The sequence below is a fragment of the Hydra vulgaris genome, chromosome 12 (genome assembly GCF_038396675.1).
Source record: "Hydra vulgaris chromosome 12, alternate assembly HydraT2T_AEP".
Lineage (NCBI taxonomy): Eukaryota > Metazoa > Cnidaria > Hydrozoa > Anthoathecata > Hydridae > Hydra > Hydra vulgaris.
This window is the reverse complement of record NC_088931.1, coordinates 45,544,009-45,566,814: the sequence shown is the minus strand read 5'-3', so window position 1 is coordinate 45,566,814 and position 22,806 is coordinate 45,544,009. Positions and strand designations below refer to the sequence as shown.

The window sequence follows — 22,806 nt, the reverse complement described above, 5'->3', positions numbered from 1 at the left end:
CTTGTTTTATCTACACACTAAAAAAAAAAAGGTAGAATTTTCTACCCGTAGAGGTACTTCGTATATCCGACCCTATGGGTAGAAAAATATACCATAACTTTTCGGGTTTTAAAATCTACCCTTAACAAGGGTATAATAATCCACCCAAGATTTAAAATCTACCCTAGATTTAGGGTAGAATTTTCTACCCGTAGAGGTACTTCGTATATCCGACCCTATGGGTAGAAAAATATACCTTAACTTTTCGGGTGTTAAAATATACCCTTAACAAGGGTATAATAATCCACCCAAGATTTAAAAATCTACCCAATTAGGGCAGAAATATAAATATTTTTCACGCGAATTTACATTGCAGCTTTAGTTTAATTGTGGAACCGGTCAAAGTATGTCTAGTTTAAAGTATTATATGGAAATTGTAATTAATTTACTCGTGTTTATTGAGATACAAATTATTTTTTTTAAGTTATATTTTTATAGAAATTATCTATTATTACAAAAGTTTGTTCAAAATTCTTTGACTAAATGGTGTAGTAATGTAGCTAGAAACGCCACAAACATGGCTTGCAACAAAATCTAATGTTTTTTTAAGTTTTGCGTCAAATGCAATTTCGTACACCCAGTAGGCTGCAACTAAACTTGTAAGCGCACTTAATACTGTCTTGGATTTTGCTATTACTATGCCGTCGAGCATTACGTTTATTTCGGCATCATCAACGTTAAAAACATTCGCTTCGCCTGCACATCTGATGGTTATTGATGGAGTGGAAACTTATGGATTCTGTAATTACAAAAATGTATAAATTATTAAAGTAATAATTTCATTAATAATTATTCATAATAAAATCGTTAGTAATAAAGACTACAAACTTGATATACAACCTTATTTAAAGAAAAGAAGCGATCGATGTCTTCACCAAATACAACTGGTAAAAGAAGCAAAGAAGCCGATATTCTCTGACCTGATATTATATATGTATACGATAACATGTGCAAAAAAATAGTCTATACTACAAAGAATATACCTTCAATATCAACATTTGATGATGCACCAATACCATTTAATAAAATATTGACGGTTTGCAAAAACAATGTTTTTTTTATTGAAGGCAACTTTGATTTGCAAATGTCCAAAATTTTGTCTGAACGATTTTGAAAAAACTTCATTATCTTAATTTTCAAATCTAAACCAGTGATTCGTTTTGCTTCTTCGAACAACTAAAATGAGCTTTAATACCATTTTAGTATTTCTAGTAAAAATATTTGTATGTATATATATATATATATATATATATATATATATATATATATATATATATATATATATATATATATATATATATATATATATATATATATATATATATATATATATATATAATGATAATAACATTAATTGCAATAATCATAATAATTAGGAATTATGCAAAAGGAATCTCAAAAATGAAAAAGTAAACAATAAATGTTTATAGTTTGTTTATTGAAAAACACAAAAATAACCTCAATTTCCATTGTTAAACAAGGAAACCTTAGCAATATGACTTGTGTAGTATTGGTTTTGATAAAAATTCTTCTTGATACATAGGTACGGCTCATTCTATCAGATATAATAGTCGTGTCAGGATAATGTTTATTGTGCTCCTTTAACATTAATATTACATGTTGCTCTACACTTGAAGAATCTTCTAAAGAGTCATTTGAAACCTGCAACATAAATCCGAATATGAAAATTTTTACAAAAAAATAATTACAAATTTTATCAAAATAGTACTTGGATATTACCTTCCATTAAAAATTAGCTATTAAAGTTATTTATTGAAATAAATAAAGATATATAAAATAAAGTCAGTCAAATTTGAGTTGGCACAATGCTGGTTTAAAATTAAATAAATTGCAGTACCTCTAGTCTAGTTATCTTTACAGGTTGATTATCATTAATCAGCTGGCTGTGTATCCTTTTGGATGCAAACTTTTTATGAGCTATAACAGACTCATCATTAGAATATTTTGCACGTTCCGATTTAAATTTAGTTCTTAGACTATCCAACCATGTTACCTAAAATAGAGAATTTATATACATATAAATCTTTATATGTATATAAATTTATGAATTTATATTCATATAAATCATAAAGTTTGCATAGAAAGTAAATATTATACAGTTTTACACCATACATGTATGTAAACATTTTTAGAGATAACCTAACAAGATTTAGATTTTATAAGAATTTATTTAAATACTCACATATAACTTCGATGATTTGCCTTTCATAACTATGACACTGTCACATAGATTTGGATATGTTCGTACAATAGCAGAACATACACTATTGTACATCACAGATGATGGGTAGCTAAATAATAAATATATTATTTATTGGTAATTTAATCCCTTCAAAACTTTGTATTTTAAATATATTATTAAATCTCTAATTATATGCCTCAGTAACTATAAATAAATTGAATATATGTGTTAACAGTTTCAAAACAGTTCAATTCATTCATTCTGTACAGAAGGAATTTAGTTCTGTTAACACAATTACACACTATTCTGTGAGATGCGTTCTTGAAAAAACTAACGCCTGTAAAAGTTCTACCTGGGCCAACAACAAACAATGATGTTAAAATAATGACAATAATGACGATGATTTAACTACATAATAAAAGAAAATTTAAAAACTTACATATTATTTGAAGATCATATTGTATAAGATCTTCAAATAATATTCTCACAAGAGAATGCTCTGCAAATGGCTCTAATGAAGCCTTGACCTTTGCTTTTTGTAGGGCTACAGAAATATGTTAGGGAAGAACGGGCATGCTATACACAAAAGGAAACACACGCAATGTTTTCTCATTCGTTGTTGATTTAATATCAAACAATGGCGTTAAACTGTTATCAGACATAACTGCACAAGGTTGGGGCACAAATTCAGAATTAGTAAAAAAATCTTAAACAATTTATTAAATATATTATGCTTAATTTAAAAAAAGTAATAATTACCAACTATAATAAAGAAATGACTAAATAACTTAGAACATAGGTATACAATGAAATGTTTAAAATTCATAGCAAGTTCATAAAATTATTAACCTATTGAATTACACAATGCAATAGCACCTCATCGTCATCTATTTCTGTGCCATCAGAATTCAAAACTATCATAAGAGGGTTGATCAAGTTGAACTTTCTTTGTGCTGTAAAGAAAAAACAATATTTATATTATTACATAAATCAATAAAATTGCATAATCTTTATTAAATATAACGGTATTGTAAATATAAAAACAACCTTTTGTCTTTAAACTCAACAAATTATCAGCAACAAAAATTTTTTTCTGAACTCTGTCGCTTGTCCAAACTTTGAAGTTATACATTTTTAAGAAATAACTAAACTAAATAAAAAGTAAATAACTTTAATCTAAATTATTAATATGTATGATTTAAAGACTGATGAAATTAATACTCTCCGTATAACAATAACATCAACAACAGATAATCATTTTCATTTACAATCATTACATTAAATAAGATATTTAAAATATATATAAGATATTTTTGCAAATGTTAAAAAAACATAAACACCCAAACAAAAATTAACATATTAATAGTCTAGGGAGTTAGTGGGGTAGGTTGGGAATGAATGTTAAATTAAATAGTTGGGTTGAATTTTAAATATGTATTTATATTTAATATTGTAAAGTATTTTAACTTTTAACCACACTGTTGTGCAAAAATATCATATTTTCACCATTTACGTTATATGAACTAAGTGGCTGATAATTAATAATAGCTCCTGGTGTATAAACAATCTATTTATCACTCTTTTCAGTAATGTAAGCATCAAGATGTGGGTTATAAGTCAAAGAATAATGGAGAATACAACATATAACCCATAGGCCATGCAAATATAAAATGAATTCAATTTTGGCAAACAGTGGAACGCATTCTTCATCAATTACATTATAGACAACAAAGGTTTTTACACGTGATAACGTTCCATTACATTGCAAGCGATTGACAGACAGTATATTCTTTTGATTACTACTTATCTCAATTCCATACATTTGTTTAATTTTTATGCAAAGACTGGTTGGAAAAATTGAATAAGGAAGAAATTGCTGTAAACCGAGAATAACTGGAGAGCTCTGAATCCATTCATTTGCTGGTGACAAAAGAGCACACTTAGCCATCTGGTGTCTCAGCAAGAGTTTTAGTAATGTTTCTAAAATTTTTCACACGATGAGCAATTTGTTTAAAATATTGATGTTTTGCTTCAAATCTTAGGCACCAAAGTAATCTAAGAGGACCAAATTGGGAAATCATTCGTGGATAATGAACAAGAAAATGTATCTTGGGTGTAAATGATTTTGGATTTAATCGTGCTAATAACTCATGGTGCCAAGCAATAAGGTGGGTGAGTACAGGAATCCACTCTATATCAATAACTGGTGAAAGAATAATTTGGCATATTTTCTTGCATAACAAATGTAGCAACCAATATTCGTTTTCATATGGTACAACTTTTCCAATATATAACGGAAGATGATAAAATAATGACCACCTCTCCACAGCCTTTCCACTGATGCGCTTGTTACTTGATACTAAATTAAGTGGAACATTTGAAGGCAATGGTTTATTACAGCGTTCAGTAATCCCATATTTAAAATTTTTTAGTATATTTCTGAGCTCACAGACTGTCAAAAACTTATCTTTAACAAGGCCTTTTATAATAACACTAAAATTAACACTCATCAGTCCTTCCAATATGTCATGTAATATGTCCTGGGGCATGGAATCAATTGGGTGAAAATAATTTAAGATAGAAAATGGGCATTCTTTTTTAACTCCATACACAGGCATCAGAGTTGGATCAATTAACACAGAGTTAACATGATAATCATGACTGGCTTTAGTTCTTAAAATACATTGACTTTCAGTTTTAATATTACGAATGTTAATATGTGGTACCATGCAATTTCGACAAATACGGCCAGACGAGAAACATGCAGAGAACCCACCAATTGTATGTGCAGACAAATTATCACCAGATAATGTAACAATGGAGCCTTTAAGATTGTGTGTTATACCTTCAACATTAATGTTAATACCTTCATTTTGAAGTATCATTAAATCATTCAACAAAGGTTGTAGAATTAGTGTGTAGTCGTGTTCTTTAATTATACTATACTTTGAAATCAGTGCTAAATGAATGTGGTTCAATGATGACCAATATTTACTCTCAATATTGCCAACAATAAAGTAAAAAACACTTATTTTATGAGTTCCTTTTCGATTTCCTAGCGGGTTGCATATTTCAAGTTCATCACTATAGAAATGTAGTCTGATAAAAGAGTCACAGCAAAAATGTTTTATTCGTGACTGCCATACCAAACCATCGGTATAGTCATGTAGATAATCACTAACCTGTTTTTTATGCTGAAAACTACTCCAAACATCTTCACGTTTTAGATAACTTTTCAAAGTTGCCAATAAAGGAACATAGTGAAATTTAGTATTAGCTTGATTTTTATTTTCTAACGTAACAATAAATCTATTGTCAATTGGTGAGATATTATATTCAATTGGAGGAACATAGTTAAGGATTAACTTCATATATGATTCCATTAGATGGTCGGTGGATGTTGATTTTGAAATACGTTCATAGAAAGAATCTTCTTCAAGAATTTGTCTATACACATAATCTAGTTTCCAATCAATTCCACAATGTTTAAGTTTAGCCCGAATTATTGAAGAAATACTGCTTTGATACAAGTCAAACAATGTTTGAACTTGCTCAAAAATTTGCTTTGTTACTGATTTTGGAAGCATAAATTTTTCTCTACAATATAGTTTAGTGTGACACAATTGTCTAGAGAAGCATTCACTAAAATCCATAAAATCACGCATTAAGGACTCGTCAATATTTAAAAACAGATTTTCTTCACACTCCCTGGCATCATATTCCTCTGTTTTCTGACTGTCCAATATTTCGGAGTCTGTATTTTTGAGTAAAGATTCATCAACAGCTATTTTATGGCATTTATTAATGTGCCATTTAAAAGTATTAGCTGTATTATACAAGTATTTACATTCACCAATGCCACACTCTAAATTCATGAATTTATCTTCAGAATGCGAAAGAAGCATATGATTAACTAGATGAGAAAAATGACATGAGAAAAAGTGTTTTCGACAATAAATGACTTTACACATATATATAGACATCTGAATTATTTTTTGACTAAAATTACAAAATAATAAAAGTATATATATATATATATATATATATATATATATATATATATATATATATATATATATATATATATATATATATATATATATATATATATATATATATATATATATATTATATGAAATATTATATATATATGTATATATTATATGAAATATTATAACTGCTATAGTTTTGATATTAAACTCAATGTATCTACATAAACAGAAAATGTACATTTTTTTAACTGACGTTTTGGCTTAAAACTGGGTTCAATAATATATATATATATATATATATATATATATATATATATATATATATATATATATATATATATATATATATATATATATATTATATTATATGAAATATTATATATATATGTATATATTATATGAAATATTATAACTGCTATAGTTTTGATATTAGACTCAATGTATTTACATAAACAGAAAATGTACATTTTTTTAACTGACGTTTTGGCTTAAAACTGTTGAACCCATTTTTAAGACAAAACGTCAGTTAAAAAAATGTACATTTTTTGTTTATGTAAATACATTGAGTTTAATATCAAAACTATAGCAGTTATAATATTTCATACATGAAAACAATTTAGTGATATGTTGCCAAATAAAAAAGTTTTTTCATAAAATGTTAATAATAAAGAGAGATACAATAAAAATATTACTTGAAAAAGAGTATAATAATTTAAAAAAGAGTACGTCTGGTCACCCTAATATATATAATATATAGCATACTAAGAATATCCTCATCCACATATCCTCGCCACCTAAGAATCCTACCATTTTGTCGTGCTTTTTCGCTTTACAAGGGTAGAAAATGTTAAGATAGATATTTTCTCTAGCCGAGGTAGAATTTTCTACCTTAGTTTGCTAATAAAAGGTTTGCCGTTTATTTTTAGATTTGCGTTTAGGGTGTTTTTTCAAAACCCTATTACAAAGTAGCGAAATTCATACCCTAAGGCAGAAAAATCTACCTCAATTTCAATATTAGGATTAAGCAGCGGTAAATATACCTTAGGGTATATAAAAACACCCCGTTTTACCTTTATTTCTTAGTGTGTACTGTTACTAATGGAAACTTAAACTTTATCCATTACTATTTACCGTTATAATTGGGTTTTTTTAAGTTTAAAGTTTAGTTTTGTTAGCTTTTTTTTTTAAGCTGCTTCTATGTACAGCTTAAATAGCTTTATATAGCTTTTGTTTGCTCAACTCTCTAGAGTGATTATAAGATTAGATTGTATAAAAATATATATATATTTTTACTATTAGAAGCCTAAACTTAATGAAATTTAAAAGTAGCTCAATGCTCTATTAAAAAAAAAGTAATCTCTAGTCATTTCCATTTGCCAGAGATAATTCAAAGCTGTCCCAAGTGTGTTCAAAGCTACTTCAGGTTGGGGCAGTTTAGGACATTTTCATGCGTGTTAGAAATAGGACGTTTATAGGACGAAATAGGACGTTTCACGCGTGTTAGAAATAGGAATTCTGACTTAATTTTTAGCTCAGAATTTATTAAAGCACTGTAATTTTGTTCCTTAATCATTGTTTTGACTATTCAGAAGAAAAAAAATGATTAGAATAATCAAAATATTGATTTTTAAAAAATAAAGTTTAAAAAATGTTCAAAGCTGCCACCTCTCCCCTTCAATTAGTAAAATTAAAATACCTTTTTTAAAATGACTTCTTCCACTCATAGTCATGGAATTTTTTTTAATAATTTTTATGCTATAACTTTTTTTGCTTCAGGTTTTTTTAATATTTAAAGAAACTTTTCTTTTTTTTATATAATTTTCAAAACCTTTTTACCCTTAATAGTGAATCTAAAGAACACCATTTTGGTAGATCAGTTTCGCTCATCGGCGTTTACATGAACTTTGTAAACGTCTAGAAGAGATCTTAAAGGTAAGAGTTGGGGAGGGGGGTGACGTACATGATTTTTTGAGGCCTGGAAAAATTTTTTTGCCATCTATGATCTTAAAAAAAAAAATTAAAAAAAGTCAAAATTTGCATGTGTAATAAGTTGTCTTTTGGTTTAAAAATGTGTAAAAAGTTGTCTTTTGGTTTAAAATCATCGAACTCCTAAAAAAAAAAAATATTCTTCAGGTGCCCCAAGGGGTTAAAAGTGGCCCAAAAAGTCCTTTAATTCAAAGGACTTTTTGGCCCACTTTTACTTGTAGAAAAAAAATCTTAAACTATTAAAAATAAAAAAAATTATAAAGTTTAAAACTTTTTTTATTTTCAATAACTTAAATTTTTTTTTCAACATTTTTTAAACTATTAGCAATGCTAATAGTTAATTGTGAAAAAGAAAAAAATTAATGACTCTTTAGCTCCCTCTTACCCCCTTGGAGCACCTGGAAACTATTATTTTTTTTAAAGAAATTGATTATTTAAACCAAAAAATAATTTTAAACTAAATTAGTATAAAAGTGTAATATAATTAAAAAAATCTTTTTTTCAAAATTACATCACAATTATATACTAATTTAGCATCCCCTGCGACAAATTAATTGTTTTCCACAGGTGTCTAGCTCCTTGCTTACAAGAAGGTTTAAATTTAATACAAAACCACATTGGAACGTAAAAGCGAACAATATAGGTAGACAAGGTTCTTAGCTGCTCAGACGGCTCTATTGTTGACATATACATACGAAGCACACAATTTGCTGTTGTCAGCCACCTTGAATGATTTAGAGCACCTGGGAACCGTTGCGCCAATGTCAACGAGCATTCACCAAGAGAGACAGCACTTGTGATTCCCCATAAATATTTTTGATCTGTACTGAGGCTTTTCAACTTTACCGTAGGAAGTAATCTTTAATACACCGTTTAATTTCGACTGCTGTCCCATTAGATGGCGATATATAACCAATGTTCAAGGAATCATGCTCTTTTATTAAAGATACGTGTTCTATGGTAATTGTTTGACGGTAATATTTTCCAATTAAAGTGCTTTTTTTTTATATTCACAAAAGTTATGTCTTTGCGATTATCAAAACAGAAGCATTGCACAACATTCAACTTGTCTCGCGCTCGTGTTATTTCACATCGATACTTAAATCTCTCATGTCACACTTTATTCTTAATCGCTAACATTGGATCTATTCTCTGCTGTTACTCGGCCAAAGTCTTCCAAAACCGTTGTTGTTACGGCTGCGGCTGATCTGTCAGAGCGTCCATGTCTGTCGCATGCTCTTGCCAATACTGGAATGCACCGTCGTAGTACGGGCAATTTTAGAGTAGAGGATCTAAACTTCAGAAACTTTGCCTGATTTGCTTTCATCGCCAGAACTCTCACAATTAAATATTGAAATGCTCGTGTTACTAGTATTGGATGTTTTCAGATTCTTTTCAGTTCTTAAAACTTCATCAGCTTCCCTCTTCTGATGTTGTCTAATTTTTTTGCCCCTTTGTCTTCTGTGCCAAGAACATTAAGCGATTTGTTCGCTGGTCAATTAGAAATTCTTGTTCTGCAGTAGGAACCTTACGTACTTTACAGCAGTTGCAATATTCGAATACGCACTTGCATGCGCGATGTCGAAAAGTTTTTATTTGCTTTCGTCTTTGAAACTTCGAAGTTTTGCTTTGTACTTCTCCTTATACCTTTTGTCATTATGTCGAATCTTGAACGGCTTAATCAGTTTCCTATATTGGTCGTGGTAAGTATTGATTAGTTTTAAAACCCGTGAATGTGATATTACTGGAATAGACGACTTCATCCAAATATTTTCAACGATTGCACAAATCTTTTCAACTATTTCAGATACAGTAGGGTCTTTGGCATGAAAGTTTGGTTTTAGCTCATGTTTAACAAGTAAATAATATTTCATAACATTCTCACAGGTTGGTAAAACGATCTCAGATACCCTCTAAAAAGTGAAGCGTTGATTTGATGTTGGTAAACGTTGATTTTGCGTTGACATTAGCGATCAACAGCGATCAGCTATAAATGGACGTTGTAGCAACGGCAATATTATCAACAGCAAATCAACGTTTATTTACAAACACTGAGCGTTTGTTGATTTTCTGTTGACAAAAAACAAATTTATTGAGCCGTATACTAACAGTAATTTGTAGAGCAAACAGCATGTTCTGCTGAGATTTTTTTGTTATTTTTGGTGGTAATAAAACGTTTGTTCAAATTTTAATTATATTACGGTATGAAATGAATATAAACTTTATTGAAACACATATACTTTATTTAGTAATTATATTTTCAGTTCTTGAATAAAGATTATCCTAATGAAATTAGGGTAGTTCTTTAACATTACTATTATCATAGCAAATTAGTAATGTTTATGATTGCAAGTATTTGCCTGATAAATTCTGACTGCAAACTTAAATCATATAGTACAAAATACAATTTAAATTGTTTTTTTCTGTATAAGAATAATAATTCTTTTCTTTTTTTTCTTTTGTGATGTAATAAAATAAAGATAATAATGTCTAAATGTGACAGAAGCCTGAAAGTGTTGCAATTTGGTATGGTCAGGGAAAACCAAACAATTTGAATGAGTACTTTAAAGATTTTATTCTTGAAATGAAAAAAATGGGTATAAACAGCTGCAGGTGACTATTAAAGCTTTTGTTTTTGATGCGCCTGCAAGAGCATTTGTTAAATGCATTATAGGGCATAGTGGCTACCATAGCTGTGAAAGATGTATGGTAGTTGGCACACAAAAAGATGGTGTAAGATTATTGGAAACAACTGCTTTACTTTGTACTGACATGGCTTTTAAAAATAATTTGTATAAAGATCATCAACTTGAGAGTCTTTCTCCACTTGTTCAGTTAAATTTCCCAATGGTAACTGGATTCCCATTGGACTATATGCACCTTATATGTCTTGGGGTAGTTAAAAAACTTCTAATAAACTGGTGTAAAGGTCCCCAATGTATTAGAATAAGTCAATCTGTTAAAGACAGTATTTCAAATGAACTCATAAATTTACGAAGTTATACACCATCCAATTTTCAACGTAGACCACACTCTTTAAATGAACTTGAGAAGTGGAAAAGCAACAGAGTTTCAATTCTTTCTGCTTTATGCTGGACCTGTTGTTTTAAAAAGGAAAAATAGATAAAACTAGCTATGACTTATTTATTTATATATCTTTCAATTGCTATGCACATACTGCTTTCTGATAAAATGGTGAAAAATGAATTGTTAGTTTTGCCATATGCTAAACAGTTGCTTATATGGTTTGTTAGAGAAGTGCAAATTTTGTATGGGGAGATTTTTGTAACATACAATGTTCATAGCATGATTCATTTAGCTGATGATTGTGTTAACTTTGGGGAGAGTCTTGATCATCTATCAGCTTTTCCTTTTGAAAACTTTTCGGGTCAAATTAAAAAAATGGTGCGAAAATCACATCAGACCGTTGCCCAAATAGTGAATCAACTAAATGAGAGAAAAAAGTTGGATATTTTTCTTAGAGAAAGGAATGGTAAAGGAATTTCTGTCCAAGTGGTAAATAAAAAGATCACATCAAATCTATGAGAGTTTATTTCATTCAAGACAAAGGGTTTTATTTTAGTAGAAGAGGTTTGGTAGATCTTTTAAAATGCAAGGCTCTAAATCCTCATTCCATTCAAAAGTTTTTTTCTGATTGTTCTGAAACATCTTATTTAGATGTTTGGTATGTAAATTCATTAGCCAACCTAAAAACAATTTTTCTGAAAAAAAAGAACTTTTGAAAAAAGGCTTGATGATCAAAAAGTTCAAAAACCTGTTCAAAAAGGTGGTTATGCTTTTTTTTCTGCTCAGACATAGTGATATTGCTTATGATCACTGATTTCTTGAATTAAAATCACAAATTTTGATTATACTTGCCGACCATCATTTTTTAAAGAATGTCTGTGCATGTGTCATTTTGTAAAATTTGTTATAAATTTGTCAAATATATAGTTTATTGAATAATTTTAAAGTGAGTTGAATGCATTTTAATTTATAAATTTTCTCTGTGAAACAAATATCTGGTATGTATATAGAAATAATAAAATATTTACGCTGGTGTTTTACATTAATAAATCTAAAAAGCGTTTAACAAAGTTTATTGTTTTTAATCTCTAATGTATTTTTAATTTTATTTTGTAACTTATATAAGATTGTTTAGAATTAAATTGCACCAGAATATTGAAATGTCAATTTTTAAATGGAAAAATTAAAGAAGTGGAAGTGATTGCTAAAAGTTGGATGAAAAATGATAGGAAATGCTTCTGGCCGCCATTTAAAAATCCGCTGCATTTCGTAAAGCTGTCACAACCTTGCAGGCACTGAAAGATATACCCAGGCAGGCACTGGAAGATATACCCAGCTAGGATTTTATACACTACAAGTTTGCATATTCCTATAAAAAAATGTAAAATAATTGAATTAGATACTGAACTGTATGTTTTGACCAGTGCACTGGAGAGGATAAACATGTGCTGATGCAAATTTATTTTGGACCTCCTTTACAATATGACTATGCTCTCATTTAATATCACTTATTTTAAATCCAATATTCCAATTGGTATATGTTTAAATAATATGTTCTGAATGTCTTTAGAATGTTTAAAAAAGATTTCCAACTATTAAAAAAAGTTTTTTTAATCATTGACAAAAACATTTTTATTTTGGAGTCTTTATAAAAAACAAGTTTTTTTAACAATGTTTTTAGTTTTTTTTTAAAACTTTTAGTTTTTTTTTTAAACTCTTAGTGTTTTTTAAAAACTAAAAAATTCATTAATTTTCATGGGTTTTTCATTAAAATTCATTAATTTTTATGCCATGCACCAACTGCACCCCGTTCTCATAGGGGTGCTTTTGCCGCAAACATTTCAATTACTTTTTCATTAGATATTGATAAATGATTTTACGTACATAGATTTGTGTTAAGATTTTTATGAAGAAGCTCAGTCACGCTTAGAAAAAGCAGCAAATGCTTCAAATATTGAAAATGACACCGCAGAGAAAAAAGGGACCAAGCGAAAGTAAATTTTACTAAAATTAGTTTTTAATAAATAAAAAATTTTACAATAAAGAATTACACAAATCATGTACTTTTTTTGTTTAAAAAGTAAAGTTTATATTAAAGGAGAAAGACGGCAATGACATTCTGTGAAAGTGATGAAGATATTGTGGTTGGTGATGAAGGACTATACGGAAGACATTATTTTGATAGTTCAAATAGCCAAAGAACATCTAACATGATTCCAAATATAGCAGGTTAACTATTTTTGTAAAAGAAAAATAATGGTTTGTTAAAATAAACATGCTTTTTTTTTTACTGAATTATAGATGTTTTTAAATCGATATCAACTCCCCATTTACACAGTGAAATAGCAAGCTTTTCAGTTGCTGAAAATAACATTGAATTCTCAAAAGAAACTTATCTATCTCAAGGGAAAATGATGTTGTCTTCAAATATATTGGTAAAAAAAAGTCCTAATATTGCGTTTGTTCTAATTAAAATCTGTGTGCGTGTGCAGTAAAAAAATTAATAGAAATCAGAACTATATGTTATAGAATATAATTTTGTTGACAAATATTTTATAAATATATGTTTGTTGACAAGTTTAAATAAAAATCACTATAGAATGTTTGAAAATTTTGTTTAATTTTTGTATGTATATTTTATCTATATCTAGGTAGAAAATGGCTCTAAAAATTGTGTTTTGGATAAAGAGGATAGCAGAGAAAGATATTGGTCTTGCCAGGGTAAATAAAATTTTTAATAATGTATATTTCAATGTGCAAATCAAAGTTTTATTTATTTTTTCCATTTAGGTAATTTTTCATGGAGAATTTTTTACAAAATATTTTACATAAATAATAATAATATTATTTATTTCAATACATTTTTTTTTTAAGATTTTCAAAAAGTTGCGTTGAGTTGGATGACAAAAATAGATAAAAAGGTACTACTGTTGCTTTTTATTTTAATGTCAAGGATTACATATGGCCCCCACAAATTTTCAAAATTTTCAATCAAATCAGAAAAGTGATTCAAGAATCAAAAAATCCATGTATTGAAATCAAGATAATTTCATTCTTATAGAATGAACATAATATGTATTCTGACCCTTAAGTAATTTTTATTTTTTTAATAATAGATGAGTTCTCTTAGTCGTTGTGGAGGTAATACTCCATATAAATCGGCTTTTGCTTTTGGAAAGTTGTTGAAGAGGCTGTTTTAATGTCTCTGGTGGTTCATTGAAGATAAATTTTAAAACATACACCCTGTATCATATGATAGTGGGTAAGAATGGTTTTATGCATTTTTTTTCAGATTTTTCTTTTTACAGGAAATATATTTTGTTTATCCTAGTCAGTCATTTATGTAACTATTTGCTATAATTTCTGCAGTTTGATTTTTTTCAAATTTGATTTGAATTTTCGATTTAGATGCGATTACACGACAGCATCATGATGCAAAAATTTGCGAATGTCATTCAGGCATTTCGGAATTTTTAAGGCAATCAGGAACACGACTCAATCGAAAAGTTTTAAAAATGAACAATGCTGCAAACGATAAATAAATTGTTTGAAAATGTAAATTTTGTGTTAAATTCAATAAAAAACTTTCTTACTTAACGCAGTGCCTACTTTATTTCATTATTCTTTTGAGTTAGCTTTGAATTGCTCTATCAATAAATTTTTTGCTAAATCCTTTATTTACAGCCTGTTTTTTACAAAACAAATAAATATTTGAGCAATATGTATAAATTTTATATACAAATATTTTATATATATACATATATACATACATAATATATATAAATTATAAATTAGTAGAAAATCACTTGACAAAAATTTTTTCATTTAACACTGTGTTCCATCAATAAAAAGACTCATCAAAAATAATGAGTTTTTTTTATTGATAAGAGCATTTCTGATGAGTCTTACAGTGTTAAATGAAAAAAATTTTGTTTAGTGATTTCCTACTAATTTATAATTGCTCTGTTCTTTTAAGAACATTGAGCACTCTATTTTGTAGAATACATTTTAAAGTTGTTTAAATATATATATATATATATATATATATATATATATATATATATATATATATATATATATATATATATATATATATATATATATATATATTTCGTTAATTTTTGATATATTTTTTTGATATATGCATCAAAAGCGATATCAAAATGCCGTCGGCTATTATAAAAATCAGTGTTGAATCACCAGAATAAATGTTTGTTGATTAAACGTTGAAAAGCAACATTCGATCAACTTTTTTTGTAAACACCAAATCAACGTTGATAAGTGGCTAACATTTTGGACAAAAAATCAATATGTAATCAATGTTGACGAGAAACATTGAATCAACATCAAATCAACGCCTCATTTTTTAGCGGGTAGTTCTTGTGATAAACCTAAAATTGGGCACTTTTTTTCTCGTTTTTGGACCTGCTAGTTGGCTGTTGGCCATCACAATGCGAACACATTTATAACTCAATAACACGCTTACAGAATACGTAATATTAATATCCAAAAATTTTAAAAAGTTAAAAAAAGTTTAAATAAACTTAAAAAAAAAATTTTTTGAATTTTTTTGTTTGTTTGTTCTTTCCTTAAATATTAAATAAATTTTTACAATAAGATAGTTAAAATTAAAAAAATCGTTGTACAGTAACAATTAAAAAATCGTTATACAAATATAATATGATATACATGTATAAAAATAAAAAACATAATAAATAGAACGCGGAGACTCGCAGAAGATCTTTAGGTCTTATCATCGAGAGCCGCTCGTGAATATTAATTGCATTAAAATAACATTAAATAAAGAATAAAACAAAAGAAAAGAAATTTATGTTTTTCGCAAATTGTTTCTTTGACAGAATGTCACAGAAACAGTTTGCGAAAAACATAAATTTCGTAAGAATATAAATAAATTTGTAAAGAAATTATAATTGATTCTAATATATAAATACAAAGTTTGTATAAAATAGTACTTATTTTATAAACACATAAATAGTGAATCCGATATTATTATATATTACATTATATAATAAGTTTCATATTTTCATAAAATGTTAAAAATATAAAGATAAGTCTTCAAAAGATAAAATTATTTCTTTCAGTTTCTTTGTGAATGAAATGTAATTCCATTCATGGGAAAAATCAAAATTTTTCAAAACTATTTTGTTCCAAAGAAAAGCTCCTCGAAATGCGATACGTGGCTTTCCAAAATTAGTTAGAGAAAAAGGTTGCCGAACTAGATTATCATTTCTTAAGTTATATTTATTTGTTTCTTTCAAGGTATATAAGTTATGAAAGAAAAGAGGAGATGCGAAACTTTTACATTTATACATAAAACAAAGTATATTAAAAATATTCAGTTGATAAATATTAAGAATTTTCATTTGAAATAAAAGTGGTTTGGCATGAGCAAGTCGATCTTTATAATTGATAAGACGAGCAATATGCTTTTGCTGACGATAAAGAGGTTGCAATTTAGATTTGTTGGTATTACCCCAGGCAATGTTTGCATAATTTATATGGCAGTATTAAAGAGACATATAATTGTGTTAAACTGTGCTTATTTAAAAAATTTCTAGCTTTATACATAACTTCTATATTTCGAGCAATTTTTTTGGACAATAAATCAACGTGATATTTCCAACTAAGGTTTTCATCATTATAGATACCTAAAAAGTTAGTAGTTATTTCTCTTTTAATTTAAACTTTGTCAATAAAAAGTAAATGCATGACAGGAGGCAATAACTTTTTTTTTTGAAGTTTGATGAAAAAGTGTCTAATTTGTTTTCTCAACATTGAATGACAACTTATTTTTTTTAAACCAGTTAGAAATTTTTGTTAATTCAAGGTTCATATTTTGGAATAATGTCGTTATGTTACTATGAGATAAAAAGAGATTAGTATCATCCGCAAACATGACCGTCATTAAATTAGAGGCTTCAGGGAGATCATTAATGCATATTAAAAAGAGGAGGGGTTCTAGTATAGAACCCTGAGGGACCCCACATGTTATATCTAGTAAATTGGAACGAACATTTGTATTTCTATAAACAAACTGTTTACGGTTGTTTAAATAACTTTTAAGTATCATTAAAATATTTCCTTTAATTCTATAAAACTCAATTTTTTTAAATAGAATTTTGTGGTGAATCGTATCAAAGGCTTTTGATAGATCAATGAAAACGCCTAACGTATATTGCGATTTTTCAAAAGATTCAGAAATATTGCGGGTAATTTGTAGTATAGCGTGTTCGGTTGAATTATTTTTTTAAAATCCGTATTGATTTTGATACAATATATTATTTAAAGATAAATGGTTGAAAATGACATTGTATAATATTCTTTCTAAAATTTGATTTTGATACAATATATTATTTAAAGATAAATGGTTGAAAATGACATTGTATAATATTCTTTCTAAAATTTTAGAAAAAACAGGCAAAATTGAAATTGGGCGATAATTTAAGATACTGGTTTCATCTCCACCTTTAAATACTGGTAAAACTCTGGCTATTTTCAGATTGTCGGGAAAAATACCCTGTTTTATTGAACAATGTAAAACTTGAAAAAGAATATCTTTAATGACTTCATACGAGTCGATAATAACATTGGAATTAATATCGTCATGACCAGCTGATTTATTACACACTAAAGAAAAAGGTAGAAATTTCTACCTTAGGGGTAGAGATATGTGATATACCCTTAGTGAGGTATAATTTTCTACCTTTTAAGGTAGAAAATTATATTAAAAACAATTATTTTTCATACAATTTTCTAACTTAAAGGTATAATTTTCTACCTTATAAGGTAGAAAATTATACCTTACTAAGGGTATATCACATATCCTACCTTAACTAAAAATTTCTACCTTTAATTTTTAGTGTGTAGATTTAAGTATTTTAAAAGAACGTTCAAATTCCTCAAAGGATACCTCAAGAGAATTTAAAAACGAAGTAATTGGAAAAGCGTAATATTTATTTCATTTGTTTTTAATGGTTTTCCTAAAAGGGTTAAAAGGGGCCATAAACTCGTTAAATTTTTTTTTAACATTTAGCATTGTGAATAGTTAATTAAAAAAAAAATTCTAAAATTAAAAAAAAAATTTTAAGACTTTAGGGCCTTACCCCCAACCCCCTCTCCCTTGGGGCCCCTGAAGACTAAGATTTTTTCAGTTTTTTGTTTCGGAATTTGATAATCTTAAAACAAAAGGCAACTTTTTATTGCTATTACATTTAAAGAATCCAACTTTTATTTTTTCAATGCGCCCTATTAGACACCACCTACGCCCCCTCGGGACGGCCCAGTTTCTATTTACAGAAATATTTTGTTTTTGCAACTATTTTTTTCTTTAAACTTTAAAAAAGGGTTTATCGGTTTATCTTCATTTAAGCTTAGTAACTTAATTTAACAATGATTTAAGGAGCTCAATTAAAAGATTGCGGTGATATTATATTGTTCTTATCTGATCTTTAAACGCTATTCTGTTGATTAGAAAAATTTATTAGAAGTTTGAAAATTTCTTTAATGAAATTTTAAATTTATTTTAACCCTTGTTTTAAAACTGAGTAGTATTTTAAACTTACTAGCTCTTTTTTACAATTACTAGTTAATGTATAACTTATAGGCTGTGCATTAAGCAGTAGCTATAGTCTGTAGCTACTGCTTAATGTATAACGTATAATTATTTTTTTGACCCATTTCTAATACAAAAGTTACTTATTTTGACAACATTCTTTAGAAATTGTTTTTACAAGGGTATGGTTTCCCCATAAACCTTTTTGGAGTGTTTGCTGCATAAGTGTGACAAAAATTATTTTATAGGGCATTTAGGTTTATAAGACTTTAAAAAATAAAATGAATATATGCCACAAGTTTTTCCAGGTTATCTGAAAACCTCTGACTGGACCAAAATGTGCGAAATTTGTATGCTCAAGTTTATAAGTTTATATAAATTTTTAATTCCTTGTTTAGTGTTTTAGTTGTTTAAAAATTAATTTTAAATATCACAAAACTTAATTAAATTTTGCTTTACTAATTATTATTTATGGTAAAGTTCTAATTTTGTTATGAAGTATGGAGAATTATATCTTCATAAAGAATATAGGTGAAGGCTCTTTTGGTAAGGCAGTTTTAGTTAAGAAGAAAAGTAATGGGAGACAATATGTTATTAAAGAAGTATGTATTTCTAAAGTAAGTTTTTATTATATTTCAATAGAAATCTTAAATTATCTATAGTTTTGTTTTTCATATAACATTTATATTAGACATTGTAAAAACCCTTTCATATATATTTTAATAAGTATTATTGGCATAATATTAAAGTTTCAATATATTTTTTTATATACTTAGCTTTTATACACTTTTTAAATATAGTTTTAAAATATACTTAACCACAGATTTACTATTCTTTTGCTTAATTATTTTTGATTTGTAATATTTAAATCCACAGATTACAATAATTAATGAGATTTGTATGGTTTTCAATATTAGTTCATTGATTAATGAGATTTATATTGTTTTCAACATTAGTACATTGATCAATAAGATTTATATTGTTTTTAATATTAATTAATTGATTAATGAGATTTATATTGTTTTTAGAATTGATATATTGATTAATAAGATTTTTATATTGTTTTTAACATTGAGAATTTTATATTGTTTTCATAATTGATCCATTGATCCATCAGGTTTATATCATTTCATTATATTCATCTTTGCTGATAGTTCATAGTGTTAAGTTGGATTCCTACAGAGATTCATTTGATAGGGTTTTTCAACATTTTTTTCTTTTTTTTTACTACTTTATGTGTCTTTTCCCTATTATAGGTGGTGTGGTGTGCCGGTGACCTGATGATGAAATTGGACAATTTTTCTTTATTTTGTTTTTGTTACAAAATTAAAAAGCTTTTCTTTATGTTTTTTGTTTGGCTTTTTCATTGTTTTTATATACCTCAATTAATGTCATTTTAGCATTGGTAAACCTTTTTTGTCATAGTTCCTCTCAATTAAAAAGTCCAAGTAAAGTTTGCATAGATTTGAAGGCAGTTTTTGTCATGCTGTGACATACAATTTAGGTTGACCTATTTTTTATGTTTTTATAGATTGGTTTTATATGGATAATTTTATGGATTTTGTATCGAAGAAAAGGATTATTTTGTCTCAACATTTATAAGAAAAACATAATAAAACCTAGTTAAAACAAATTTAATAAGCTTAATAGCTTTAGAGAAAGAAAACTCATTTAAAAATCCTAGTTTGTGAATAAGGGTAGGGCTTTTAAACCTTTTATGTTAATCTTCCTAGTAATAGTACAACAATAGAATACTCAGTTCTGATCTGCAAAGGTTAGCAGGTTAATGCTAGGAAGAGTATCCAGAATTTAAAAATTGTTTCAACTCTGAAATAGTTAACATTGTGAAGCATTGTGAAAACCTATCCAAGCTACTTAAATCTGTGGAAAAATCCATAGAAGATAAGCATTAAGGCCAAAATGGCTTAAGTGTAATGAAATGCTAAATTAACCATAAACATATTTTACTGAAATTGGAATTATAAGTAGAATTTACACTTATCATTTGATGCAATTGTGATAATTCAATATGATAATCATTTAAAAAATAATGTGGTATGAGGTTTTTGCTTTGTGGCAATACAAAAAACTAAAATGAGTGTTTTTTATTTTAAATTCTGACAAGTTTTATTAATGCAAATCAAAAACGCAATAATTTTTTGTATTATTTCACTTTATTATTGTATTTAACTTGTTTTTTTTGACTTTTTTTCTTTGTTCAAAACAAAGTAAAATATATTATACCTTTTAATATGAAGAAAAGTTGATAAATAGTTTTATGAACAAAATGGGAGCCTAAGTTTTCCTAAATCCGGCGCTGCAAACAACTAAATGTCTAATATAGATGCTGTAATCTAATACAAATACAATTTCAATTTAATTTAGATGTCTATTAAAGAGCAATCAGAAGCTCATAAAGAGGTAATGTTAATTTTTAAATATTTTATAATTTTTTATCTTAAAAAGATGTATATTATTTTGGTCATAGTATTTTCATATTTAAAAAATATATAAAAATATTAGTTATAAAATGTGTTCAGCAAAGAATGACTTAAGTTAGAGCTATCACTACTCTGTTAAGGAACAGAGTAGTGATAGCTCATAACTTAGTTTGATTAGTATTTATTGCAACACAAAAATGTGCAACATGTGCAACCACATGTTGCACATTTTTGTTTAGCTTTAAAAACAACATGTTCTAGTTTTTTAGTCAATGACTCAGGATTTTCGAAAGAGGGGGTATAAAATTTTATAAATTTTCCCAATGAAGCAAAGGTTTGAAAAGCAGCTTTTTGTTTTCTAAAAGCTATATTTTTTATTTTTTAAATTTGTTAAATTAAAACAGTTATTTTAGATGTATTAAAACTTTTTAAGCATAAATTTTTATAAATTTCCAACTTTTTTAAAAAACAATCCTCAGTTGTTTATAAGAGCAATTAGTGTTTATTAGGTTATCATTTTTTAACTAGGCATCAGTTTTGTCACAACTCAAGCATCCTAATATTGTCAGCTATTTAGAGTCATTTCAAGGTAAGCCAATTATTATTTATAGCAATTTCAAGGTATTATAAGTTTTATTTAAAATAGTTTTAACCTTGAATTTTATTTATCGCAATTTAAATGGCTATAATGTTTTGTTTATCAGTCCTCAGAATTAGAACCTAATTAACCTTAAAGTGTTTGAGGGCAGCAAAAAATTGCTGACCTCGTTTCATGGTAATGTTTTATGGTAATCCTTTTGTGTCTTATGCCGACTTGATGCAGATCTCTAACAGTTAATTTCTCATTTTTCCTAATTCTGAGGGCTGATTTATAGTAATTGAATTAAGATTTTTAAAATTGTTTTAATCTTATTCACAAATGAAATATGTTTTGGTTTAAGTGACTGGTCATTTTTAAGTATTTAGATATTTCTATATTTACATATTATAGAATTTAGCCATGAGTTTTAGTATAATCACAAGGATTACTTTTAGATCAGAGCTTCAAATATTAAAACATATCGGAAAGTACAAACAAAGAAATCCAAATTTTGTTTCAAATCTGAATTTTATATTTTGTTCTTTCCAATATGTTTAAAAAGTTTTTTTTTGCTATTCTATCATAAGTTATAAATTTATATGTCATATAAATTTATGTCAGGTCAGATATATGGTCTTTATGATTACTCTGCTACTGGTAACATGTAACTCAGTGCAACCTGTTCTATGTCCTGATGCCTTGTGGGATTTGCTTTTTAAGCAAATGCTGGAAGAAGTGTACTTCCTGTCATCAATACTATTTATTAACTGTCATGCCTATAGTAATAGATATTTTTAACTAATTTATTTTTTATATATTTATATTTTTATTTTTTTTTATTTTATTTTTTATTATTATTTTTTTGTGAATCTTTTATATAGTTGGAGGTGCCTTAGTTACTGTGTTAGCTCACCTGTAATTTACTTTATATGTATGTTTGTGTTCTGTCTAAACCTCTGACGCAA

The 22,806-nt window shown here is 27.3% G+C and overlaps 3 protein-coding genes across 15 annotated transcripts in view; 2 read left to right on the top strand and 1 right to left on the bottom strand.

Moving 5' to 3' along the window:
• Positions 1–452: 452 nt before the first annotated feature.
• On the bottom strand, positions 453–7,080 carry LOC136088769 (sterile alpha motif domain-containing protein 3-like). 6 transcript variants are annotated; one of them, XM_065813426.1, is made up of 8 exons: positions 6,997–7,080; positions 3,290–3,392; positions 3,119–3,195; positions 2,243–2,351; positions 1,898–2,053; positions 1,498–1,701; positions 1,023–1,215; positions 453–959 (listed from the first exon to the last, which is right to left on the bottom strand). In XM_065813426.1, the coding sequence occupies exons 3-8, from the start codon at positions 3,127–3,129 to the stop codon at positions 847–849; spliced, it is 786 nt and encodes a 261-aa protein (XP_065669498.1). In that variant the 5' UTR covers positions 3,130–3,195; positions 3,290–3,392; positions 6,997–7,080; the 3' UTR covers positions 453–846. The 6 variants fall into 6 exon arrangements, 4 of the variants coding, with proteins under 4 accessions (XP_065669498.1, XP_065669497.1, XP_065669500.1 ...); XM_065813427.1 differs by lacking the exon at positions 6,997–7,080 and having other exon boundaries at positions 456–778; positions 880–959; positions 3,290–3,446; XM_065813425.1 differs by lacking the exon at positions 6,997–7,080 and having other exon boundaries at positions 3,290–3,446.
• Positions 7,081–10,191: 3,111 nt separating this feature from the next.
• LOC136088768 (uncharacterized) lies at positions 10,192–14,844 on the top strand. Of its 2 annotated transcripts, XM_065813424.1 has the most exons (8): positions 12,683–12,781; positions 13,136–13,241; positions 13,346–13,476; positions 13,549–13,682; positions 13,899–13,968; positions 14,122–14,168; positions 14,364–14,509; positions 14,656–14,844. In XM_065813424.1, exons 3-7 carry the CDS (start codon positions 13,359–13,361, stop codon positions 14,445–14,447), a joined length of 453 nt encoding a protein of 150 aa, XP_065669496.1. In that variant the 5' UTR covers positions 12,683–12,781; positions 13,136–13,241; positions 13,346–13,358; the 3' UTR covers positions 14,448–14,509; positions 14,656–14,844. The 2 variants fall into 2 exon arrangements, with proteins under 2 accessions (XP_065669495.1, XP_065669496.1); XM_065813423.1 differs by having other exon boundaries at positions 10,192–13,241.
• Positions 14,845–19,196: 4,352 nt separating this feature from the next.
• The window catches only part of LOC101235086 (serine/threonine-protein kinase Nek1), a 295,109-nt gene continuing 291,499 nt past the window's right edge, over positions 19,197–22,806 (top strand). For 4 of the 7 annotated variants that reach the window (XM_065813420.1, XM_065813417.1, XM_065813419.1 and 1 more), the window contains exons 1-3: positions 19,197–19,437; positions 21,206–21,241; positions 21,790–21,850. In XM_065813420.1, the coding sequence (XP_065669492.1) occupies positions 19,321–19,437; positions 21,206–21,241; positions 21,790–21,850 (214 nt within the window). In that variant the 5' untranslated portion in view covers positions 19,197–19,320. The remainder of the gene's footprint in view (positions 19,438–21,205; positions 21,242–21,789; positions 21,851–22,806) is intronic. The other 3 variants (XM_065813418.1, XM_065813422.1, XM_065813421.1) reach the window with 3 other exon arrangements.